Source organism: Hemiscyllium ocellatum, chromosome 2, assembly GCF_020745735.1.
Source record: "Hemiscyllium ocellatum isolate sHemOce1 chromosome 2, sHemOce1.pat.X.cur, whole genome shotgun sequence".
NCBI classification, from domain to species: Eukaryota; Metazoa; Chordata; class Chondrichthyes; order Orectolobiformes; family Hemiscylliidae; genus Hemiscyllium; species Hemiscyllium ocellatum.
In genome coordinates this window covers 6,411,337-6,422,452 of record NC_083402.1, presented here as the reverse complement: position 1 = coordinate 6,422,452, position 11,116 = coordinate 6,411,337, and the positions used below count along the sequence as shown (strand labels likewise).

The 11,116-nt window shown below is 42.2% G+C and overlaps 1 protein-coding gene across 1 annotated transcript; it reads left to right on the top strand.

Moving 5' to 3' along the window:
* The first annotated feature begins 698 nt into the window (after nucleotides 1-698).
* LOC132829820 (olfactory receptor 11H6-like) lies at nucleotides 699-10,916 on the top strand. Its single transcript, XM_060847188.1, has 2 exons — nucleotides 699-783; nucleotides 9,928-10,916. The coding sequence occupies exon 2, from the start codon at nucleotides 9,942-9,944 to the stop codon at nucleotides 10,914-10,916; it is 975 nt and encodes a 324-aa protein (XP_060703171.1). The 5' UTR covers nucleotides 699-783; nucleotides 9,928-9,941.
* The last annotated feature ends 200 nt before the right edge of the window (nucleotides 10,917-11,116 follow it).

The window sequence follows — 11,116 nt, the reverse complement described above, 5'->3', positions numbered from 1 at the left end:
AGAACTTGCAGGTGGTGGTATTCCTATATATCTGCTGCCTTCATACTTCTAGACGAAAGTGGTCGTGGGTTTGAAAGGTGCTGTATAAAGAGCTTTGGTGAATTTCTGAAGTGTATTTCAATAGATGGTACAGGCTGCTGAGGAAGATGGAGTGACATAACCATAAAAAAAACAAGGTACATAACCAATTAAGAGCAGAGCTCAAGTGAAGAGAAAATTTATGAAGTCTCACTAGCAAGAATTGGGAGTTGAAGTGCTATGTGGTAGGAGGGTCTAATGTTGGCAACAAGAGAAAGGAAAGAACAAGCTAGATCAGAGAAGGAGTGGATGTACTCCATCAGAAACTGGAAGGAAAGGGGAATGACAAGGGCTTACAGAATTACCATGAACAGAAAAAAAAGTGACTATCACGGAATTGTCGATTATAAAGAAGGAATTGAGTGCTAACCAAACAAACTGCTTTGTCCTGGATGTTGCCAAGCTTCTTCACCTTGACTATTCTTCCATTGTCTAAAACAAGTTCTTCAAGTGGTCAGCTACAAAGCAATTAAATCTATTGTGCTGCTTTCATTGATAATATATGTAGTTATACCTTGTATTATTTCAAAATGTTTTACATTTTTCAGGAGTTGGACCTGTGTTGAATCGAGTATGCAAAATTAACTTTTTTGCAACTGCATATAGGTGTTCAAGTTTAATCAACCTGTTTGGATGATGACATACTGGATCAGAAGCAGGATTTAAAAACACTTGTGTCTGATTGCTGATCATTGAAGATCTCAGGTGATTACAATCTTGGGTAGATAAGATCATCCACCTGTCACCTCTGCTGATTTGGTGATGGGAAAGAAAACCTGTGAAATGTGACTTGATGGAACTTGGGAATATGAAACTGAAATAAACAGCGTACCAAGTAATCAGTTACAATAATTTTGGATATATTACTCTGCGACAGTTAAGAAGGCAAAATTAGTTAAGAGCAATAGTACAGCCTCTACACTGGGGAAATGGAGCATAGACTGGGTGACCGCTTTGAATATCTACTTTCTGCCCTCAAAAAAGACCCTGAGCTTCCAGTACCCTGCCACTTTAGCATGCGACCCTTGGCCAACATCTCTGTCTCAGGCTTGCTGTGCTGCTGCAGCGAAGCTCTGTGCAAGATGGAAGAATGACACCGAGGAAGATGGAGTGACATAACCATAAAAAACAACAAGGTACATCACCAATTAAGAGCAGAGCTCTCCAGACCCAATACCGAGTTCAATAATTTTAGAGTCTGAACCCCCCCCCCCCCCCCCCCCCCCCCATGTCCTAGCCCCATACCCCACACACCAGGCTTTGTTATCACTATTAGACATTACCAATTGTTAACCACTAACAATCTCCATTAACAACTATTCACCGTTCCAGCCAGATTGTTATCATTAGCTCTGTCTGTCTAACTGTTCTCTTTGCACTCTATCTCTACCTATCGTTCACTCCTTACCCCCTCCCCCACCCTACCTTCAGCCTTTTTCCGAGCTACCATCAGTTCTGAGGAAGGGTTACTGGACCCAAACGTTAACTTTGATTTCTCTTGACAGATGCTATCAGACCTGTTGAGTTTTTCCAGCATCTTCTGTTTTTGCTTCTGATTTACAGCGGTTCTTTCAGATTTTATTTTATAGACAATAGGTGCAGGAGTGGGCCATTCTGCCCTTCGAGCCTGCACCACCATTCATTATGATCATGGCAGATCATCTTCAATCAGTATCCTGTTCCTGCCTTATCTCCATAACTCTTGATTCCCCTATCCTTGAGAGTTCTATTCAACTCTTTCTTAAACAAATCCAGAGACTGGGCCTCCACTGCCCTCTGGGACAGAGCATTCCACACACCTACCACTCTCTGGGTGAAGAAGTTTCTCCTCATCTCTGTCCTAAATGGTCTACCCCATATTTTTAAACTGTGTCCTCTGGTTCGGGACTCACCCATCTGAGGAAACATGTTTCCTGCCTCCAGAGTGTCTAATCCTTTAATAATCTTATCCGTCTCAATCAGATCCCCTCTCAGTCTTCTAAACTCAAGGGTATACAAGCCCAGTTCTCCAATCTTTCAACATAAGATAGTCCCGCCATTTCAGGAATTGACCTTGTGATGATTAGATTAGATTAGATTAGACTTACAGTGTGGAAACAGGCCCTTCGGCCCAACAAGTCCACACCGACCCGCCGAAGCGCAACCCACCCATACCCCTACATATACCCCTTACCTAACATTACAGGCAATTTAGCACGGCCAATTCACCTGACCCGCACATCTTTGGACTGTGGGAGGAAACCGGAGCACCCGGAGGAAACCCACGCAGACACGGGGAGAATGTGCAAACTCCACACAGTCAGTCGCCTGAGGCGGGAATTGAACCCAGGTCCCTGGCGCTGTGAGGCAGCAGTGCTAACCACTGTGCCACCGTGCTGCCCAAATGTGAACCTAAGCTGCACTCCTTCAATAGCCAGAATGTCTTTCCTCAAATTTGGAGACCAGAACTGCACGCAATATTCCAGGTGCAGTCTCACTGGGGCCCTGTACAGCTGCAGAACTTTGCTACTCAATCCCTCTTGTTATGAAGACCAGCATGCTATTAGCTTTCTTCACTACCTGCTGTACCTGCATGCTTGCCTTCATTCCTGATGAAGGGCTTATGCTCGAAACGTCGAATTCTCTATTCCTGAGATGCTGCCTAACCTGCTGTGCTTTGACCAGCAACACATTTGCAGCTGTGATCTCCAGCATCTGCAGACCTCATTTTTTACTTCATTAGCTAGTGTACAAGAACACCCAGATTTCGTTTGTACTGCCCCTTTACCTAACTTGACTCCGTTTAGGTATTAGGAGAAAGCGAGGACTGCAGATGCTGGAGATCAGAGCTGAAAATGTGTTGCTGGAAAAGCGCAGCAGGTTAGGCAGCATCCAAGGAGCAGGAGAATCGACGTTTCGGGCATGAACCTGAAAGATTCCTGAAGAAGGGTCCATGCCTGAAACGTCGATTCTCCTGCTCCTTGGATGTGCTTGACCTGCTGCGCTTTTCCAGCAACACATTTTCAGCTCCATTTAGGTAATAATATGCCTTCCTGTTCTTGCCACCAAAGTGGATAACCGCACATTTATCCACATTAAACTGCACCTGCCATGCATCTGTCCACTCACCTAACCTGTCCAGGTCACCCTGTAATCGCCTAACATCTTCATCACATTTCACCCTGCCACCCAGCTTTGTATCATCAGCAAATTTGCTAATGTTACTATTAATACCATCTTTTATATCATTAATATATATTTTAAAAAGCTGCGGTCCCAGCACTGATCCCTGCGGTACCCCACTGGTCACTGCCTGCCATTCCGAAATGGAGCCGTTTATCACTACTCTTTGTTTCCTGTCAGCCAACCAATTTTCAATCCAAGTCAGTACTTTGCCCCCAATACCATGTGCCCTAATTTTGCTCACTAACCTCCTATGTGGGACTTTATCAAAAGCTTTCTGAAAGTCCAGGTACACTACATCCACTGGATCTCCCTTGTCCATCTTCAGAGTTACATCCTCAAAAAATTCCAGAAGATTAGTCAAGCATGATTTCCCCTTCATAACTCCATGCTGACTCTGACCTATCCTGTTACTATTATCCAGATGTGTCGTAATTTCATCCTTTATAATAGACTCCAGCATCTTTCCCACCACTGAGGTCAGACTAACTGGTCTATAATTTCCTGCTTTCCCTTTCGCTCCTTTCTTGAAAATTGGTACAATATTAGCCACCCATCAATTCGCAGGAACTGATCCTGAATCTATCGAACTCTAGAAAATAATCACCAATGCATCCACGATTTCTAGAGCCATCTCCTTCAGTACCCTGGGATGTAGACCATCAGGCCCTGGGGACTTATCAGCCTTCAGACCTAACAGTCTCTCCAACACCAATTCCTGGCAAATATAAATTCCCTTCAGTTCAGGTCCTTCAGCCACTGTTACCTCAGGGAGATTGCTTGTGTCTTCCCCAGTGAACACAGATCTGAAGTACCAATTCAACTCTTCTGCCATTTCTTTGTTCGTCGTAATACATTCCCCTGTTTCTGTCTTCAAGGGCCCAATTTTAGTCTTAACCATTTTTTTTCCCTTTCACATACCTAAAAGAGCTTTTACTATTCTCCTTTATATTTTTGGCCAGCTTACCTTCGTACCTCATTTTTTTCTTTGCATATTTCCTTCTTAGTAATCCTCTGTTGATCTTTAAAAGCTTCCCAGTCCTCCATTTTCCACTCATCTTTGCTATGTTATACTTTTTCTCTTTTGACTTTATAAGTTTCTTAACGTCCCTCGTCAGCCATGGCCACCCATGCCTCCTCATAGGACCTTTCTTTCTTTTTAGAATGAACTGATCCTGCATCTTGATTAGATTACTTACAGTGTGGAAACAGGCCCTTCGGCCCAACAAGTCCACACCGACCCGCCGAAGCGCAACCCACCTATCCCCCTACATTTACCCCTTGCCTAACACTACGGGCAATTTAGCATGGCCAATTCACCTGACCCGCACATCTTTGGACTGTGGGAGGAAACCGGAGCACCCGGAGGAAACCCACGCAGACACGGGGAGAACGTGCAAACTCCACACAGTCAGTCGCCTGAGTCGGGAATTGAACCCGGGTCTCAGGCGCCGTGAGGCAGCAGTGCTAACCACTGTGCCACCATGCCGCCCATCTTCTGCATTATACACAGAAATATCTGCCATTGTTCATCCACTGTCATCCCTGCTAAGGTATTGCACCATTGAACTTTGGCCAGCTCCTCCCTCATAGCTCCATAGTTCCCTTTATTCAACTGAAATATTGTCACTACCAATTGTACCCTCTCCCTTTCAAATTGCAGATTGAAGCTTATTGTATTATGGTCACTACCTCCTAATGGCTCCTTCACTTCGAGGTCCCTGATCAATTCTGGTTCATTGCACAATACCAGATCCAGAATTGCCTTCTCCCTGGTAGGCTCCAGCATTGCTGTTCTAAGAATCAATCTCGGAGGCACTCCACAAAGTCTCTTTCTTGAGGTCCAATACCATCCTGATTCTCCCAATCTACCTGCATGTTAAAATCCCCCATAACAACTGTAGCAACATCTTTGTGACAGGCCAATTTCAACTCCTTATTCAACTTACATCCTACATCCATACTACCGTTTTTGTAATTGTACAGACCATCTGAAGGCAATAGCTATCAGTTATGGAAAATAGTTAGGCAGCTTTAAATGAGAGGACTTTCCAAAACAATTTTCTGTGTTTTTAACTTTAATCGGCAGCCTGTGGTTGATGTCAGCCACTTGAATTTTCCTGTATTTGGGAAAGAAGACCAGAGGATGCATGTCATTAAGTCACACCGAGGTGTTTTATTTTAGAAATTCAATTGGTTGTAGTGATAATGAAACTTGATAACACAGTTAATTGACTGAGGCTTGGGCACAAATGGTCAGAAAGACATATGCTTTACAATAGGATAGGCAGTGACATTGTGGCTTTGACACTGGATTAGTAATCCAAATGAATACTTGGTTTTTTGAGTCAAATCTCAAATGATGAGAATTGAATTAAAATTAAACATCTGGAATTTCCACACAGTTGAATTTCAATGGTCCTAACACTGTACAGTCTTGGTTAACTAACAGTTATAATCATCAGTTAATTACCATAATTGAATCCCCACTATCATCATCCTCAGGATTACCATTGACCAGAAACTAAACTGGATTGACTACATAAATATTGTGGTTGTAAGTGCAGGTACTAGGAATTGTGCAGCTAGTAATTAATTTCTTGTCTCTGCAAAACCTGTTACTATCTACAAGACACAAGTCGTCAGTGTGACTAAACTCCTTCAGTAGCATGTTCCAAACCCACATCCACTTAGAATGACAAGGCAGCAGATAAAGTGGAACACTACCCCTTGAAAGTTCCCCTCCAAGCCATTCACCACCTTGGTGTTGAACCATATTGCCATTCTTTCAGTGACATTGGATAAAAATCCTGCAAATCTCATCCTTGCAGCATTGTAGGTCAGTGGTTTCCAATCTTTTCAGTAACATGGCACACTTCAATGACGTGGAGGTCCTGGTGTTGGACTAGGGTGTACAAAGTTAAAAATCACACAACACCAGATTATAGTCCAACAGGTTTATTTGGAAGCACTAGCTTTTGGAGCACTGCTCCTTCATCAGGTAGCTAGTGGGACAGGATCATTGGGCACAGAATTTATAGTAAAAGATCAAAGTGTCCTCCAACTGATGCGATGAATCAAACAAACTAGATTGCTGTTACATCTTTAACCACTTAGAACAGGCGAGCAGGTTTTGATTGATTAATATGTAAATCATTGAAATCACAGTCCCAAGATAATTTAAGATTTTATCAGTATAAAAGAAGTGACGTTTTAGGTTTGTCCTCACCTCCCTGAAAACCAGTTGAATGTCAGGGTTTGGGGCTTGGCTTTGCCATTCGTCTCCCTTGTAAAATTACTGTTTCTTTGTGTATAGCTATAAATGTTAATTGTTTTGTAAACTGTGAATTGTTTAATAAAATATAAAAGAAAGTGACATCTCAGCGCAGACAATGCACTAAAGGTGTGAGGTTAGAATCTGTCTGTATCCTAATCTTGAATCAGACTGGTTCTATTTCCAAAATAGGAATTTATAAAATATCACATTGACTGGCTGCCTACAGATTGTGTGTCAAGGATGTTCGGCCTTGGGTTTTCAGTTGAACGTTCTCCAAGGTGGACTTCAGGAAACGCAACAACAGAGTTGCCAAGCAGAGGCTGATAGCCAAGTTTGGTACCATGAGGACAGCCTCAACTGGGATCTTGGGTTCATGTCACACTCCAGGTGATCCCACTACACTATACATTCTCACTCACACACAAGCACACACGCACTCACACACGCACTGTCACACGGCCCTCTCTTAAACACACACCTTGCCTCACACACTCACAAGCCTATACTCCGTCACATTTGCGCACCCACTCCATCAAGTACACACACACCTTCACACAAGCCTTTGGGGTGAATTTGTAGATTTGTATTTGCAGGTATATTCTACTTTGTTCAAAAAGCACATAATTTGTAGCCAGTTAATGTGACATTTTATAAATTCCTACTTTGGAAACAGAATCAATCTGACTTAAGGTTGGGATACATACAGACTCTAACCTTACACCTTTAATGCATTGTCTGAGCTGAGATACCACCTTTTGTTTTATACTGATGAAACCAAGTTATCTCGGGGCTTGAAAGAAGTTCTGGGATTTACATATTAATCAATCAAAGTCTGCAACCCCATTCTAAGTGATTAAAGACTTAGCAGCAATCTAGGTTTGTTCAATACATCAGTTGTACGACACTTTGATCTTTTACTATAAATTCTGTGTCCTATGATCCTGTCCCACTAGCTACCTGATAAAGGAGGAGTACTTCAAAAGCTTGTACTTCCAAATAAACCTGTTGGACTATAACCTGGTGTTGTGTGATTTTTAACTTTGTCCACTTCAATGAGACAAACAACTCTGTGGCTCATCCACTTTTTTCAGCTAAATGTCACAATGTCACACTTATTGCATTTACTGTGGTCACAGTCTTAGTGGAGAGGTTTGCAACATTATGCATACAACAAGCTAAAGAAAGAACAAATGGATTAATGTTTCATAGTCACTGGAAAAAGTACAGTCTTCAACTGTGAGCACAGACACATTTGCAAAATTTATTCAACTGAACTATTTCTAACTACTCGAGGCCTTCTGTTATACACACAGCACTCAGTTCAGGGGCCTAACTGACTCACTTTTAATTTGATAATTAATCTTCATGAGTTTTATAAGTTGTAACTTCTGTTAGAAACAAAATTGTTTATGATCAAACAATGTTTTACATTTCTTTTCATTTTTGTATTTATTTTGTACAACATTTTACACAAAACACCACTTGGAAACCACTGCTCTGGGTAACCTTACACCCCAAAGACTGCAACAATTCAAGACAGCTCACTGGGGCATGGGGATGGCAATGAATACTGGCCCAGCCAGTGAACAGATGAAAAAATACTCAGAAGAAAAGATCCTAACTAGATTTACATATTCCCTCACTCTAAGTAGTTAACAAGGCCTTTCTCTTAACATCTGAAAATGTGTTGCTGGTTAAAACACAGCAGGTTAGGCAGCATCTCAGGAATAGGGAATTCGAAGTTTCGAGCATAAGCCCTTCATCAGGAATGAGAGAGAGTAGCCAAGCAGGCTAAGATAAAAGGTAGGGAGGAGGGACTTGGGGGAGGGGCGATGGAGGTGGGATAGGTGGAAAGAGGTCAAGGTGAGGGTGATAGGCCGGAGTGGGGTGGAGGCGGAGAGGTCAGGAAGAAGATTTCAGGTTAGGAGGGCGGTGCTGAGTTGAGGGAACCGACTGAGACAAGGTGGGGGGAGGGGAAATGAGGAAACTGGAGAAATCTGAATTCCCTCCAACCACAAGGTATGAATTCAGATTTCTCCAGTTTCCTCATTTCCCCTCCCCCCACCTTGTCTCAGTCGGTTCCCTCAACTCAGCACCGCCCTCCTAACCTGCAATCCTCTTCCTGACCTCTCCGCCCCCACCCCACTCCGGCCTATCACCCTCACCTTGACCTCCTTCCACCTATCCCACCTCCATCGCCCTTCCCTCAAGTCCCTCCTCCCTACCTTTTATCTTAGCCTGCTTGGCTACTCTCTCTCATTCCTGATGAAGGGCTTATGCTCGAAACGTCGAATTCCCTATTCCTGAGATGCTGCCTGACCTGCTGTGCTTTAACCAGCAACACATTTTCAGCTGTGATCTCCAGCATCCGCAGACCTTATTTTTTTTCTTTCTCTTAACATCATCTGTATCCCTCAGGGAGGTGATGGCCAAATGGTATTATTGCTAGACTGTTAATCCAGAAATTCAGCTAAAGTTCTGGAGGACCTGCGTTCAAATCCTTCTATAGTAGGTGGTGGAATTTGAATTCAACAAAGAACCTGGAATTAAGGGTCCACTGTTGACTCTGAAACTATTATTAGGGGGAGAATACCCATCTGGTTCACTAATGTTCTTTAAGGAATTAAATCTGTCGTCTTTACCTAGTCTGGCCCAGATGTGACGCCAGACCCATAGCAATGTTGTTGACTCTTAGCTGCTTTCTAGGTGATGAGGGATTGGGAATAAATGCTAGCCTAGCCAGAGAAGCCTACATCCCATGAGTGAATTTAAAAACAAATTCCTTGTCTGTTTTCATACATGACCAACTTGCAGGAGTATTTATTAGGGAAAGCTGATGTCATTTTGACACAGCTAAAGAATTTAAGATCAGTTATATTTTTATGATGCATATGTGGTGACCTTATAGAGGTTTACATAATTATGAGGGGCATAACGATAGGGTAAATAGACAAAGTCTTTTCTCTGGGGTGGGGGGTGTGATCAGAACTAGAGGGCATAGGTTTAGGGTGAGAGGGGAAAGATATAAAAGAGACCTAAGGGGCAACTTTTTCACGCCGAGGGTGGTACATCTATGGAATGAGCTGCCAGAGGAAATGGTGGAGGCTGGTACAATTGCAGCATTTAAAATGTATTTAGATGGGTATGTGAATAGGAAGGGTTTTGAAGGATATGGGCCGCGTGCTGGCAGGTGGGACGAGATTGGGTTGGGATATCTGGTCGGCATGGACGGGTTGGACTGAAGGGTCTGTTTCCGTGCTGTACATCTGTATGACTATAATTTGGTAAAAGAGAAACTAGATGTCCTTTAAATAAGTATTGTTGCAGTGAAGGTACTAATTTGATCACAGATATTAGATGCCATGAGGTTGTTGTGCCACCTTGCTGACTCACAATTATTAATTCAATAGGGGAAAACCGGTTAATGGCTGAATCAGATCAAAGACAATATCCAATCACAGGATTCATTCTTGTTGGATTTCCAGGACATCAAGACTTACAATCACGTTTGTCATCCCTGTTTCTTATTGTATATATATTAATAGTTCTTGGGAACATTTCCGTATTGTACATGGTTACAACAGACAAGCGGTTGCACATACCAATGTATTTTCTTGTTGCTAATTTGGCAGCAATGGATGTGGTGTTAACAAGTTCAGTCATTCCTCAAATGTTGGTGAGGCTTATATTCAACATTAAAGTTATTCTGTGGAGTAATTGTTTTATCCAAATGTATTTCTTCCACAGTATATCAACAGCGAAGATATTGCTGCTCACTGTGATGGCTTATGACCGTTCAGTTGCAATATGCAACCCCGAATATTATTTATCCCTCAGAAGAGATGCTTTTTTCGTCAAATTGGCAGGTCTTACCTGGGTATTAGGAATGGCCTGTTCCTTGCCTCCAGTAGTTTTAACTTCTATTTTTCCATTTTGTGGTCCAAATGAAGTTGACAATTCCTTTTGTGAATTGCTGTCGGTAATGAGCCTGATCTGCGCAGATGCAATCTCTGTTAAATTTATTAATTTAATGTTAAATGTGATATTTGTCTTTTCAAGTTTTCTTACTATTCTCTGGTTTTACATTAAAATATGTAAAATAGTAAAAGTTGCCTCTTCTGAACAGCGAAAGGTTTTTGCCACCTGTGTAGGTCATCTGTTGGTCCTCAGCTTATTTTACCCCTCCCTGGTCCTTTATTCTGCATTATTCTATGTCAGCCACAGCCTCCCAATTATTCATAAAGTTTCTGCTCTTGTATATGTTATTTTAAGCCCTTTATTCAGTCCAATTATTTATATTATAGCAGCCAAAGAAATAAGAAACAAGCTTGCTAAACTCATCAGAGTACAAAAGGTATTTCCTTATGTTGGAAGCACTGTTGCTGTTGAGAGCCATTGAACTGAATTGAAGAATCACTGAAATCGCGATCACACTTGCCATGTGTTTTTCATCTTTGTTCATCACTTGACTGAAATAGCAGCTTTATTTTCTGTTGGTATCAAATTGACCCAGCATGGTATGGAACAGAGAGTTGAATATTGGGAAATAAAATTCACAATTTTACATTGATCTTACAAGAAATAACCTGTTTCCATTGA

What these genes read in the sequence shown, in the direction of transcription:
- LOC132829820 (XM_060847188.1), top strand. Translation starts at nt 9,942, where the DNA reads ATGGCTGAATCAGATCAAAGACAATATCCAATCACAGGATTCATTCTT.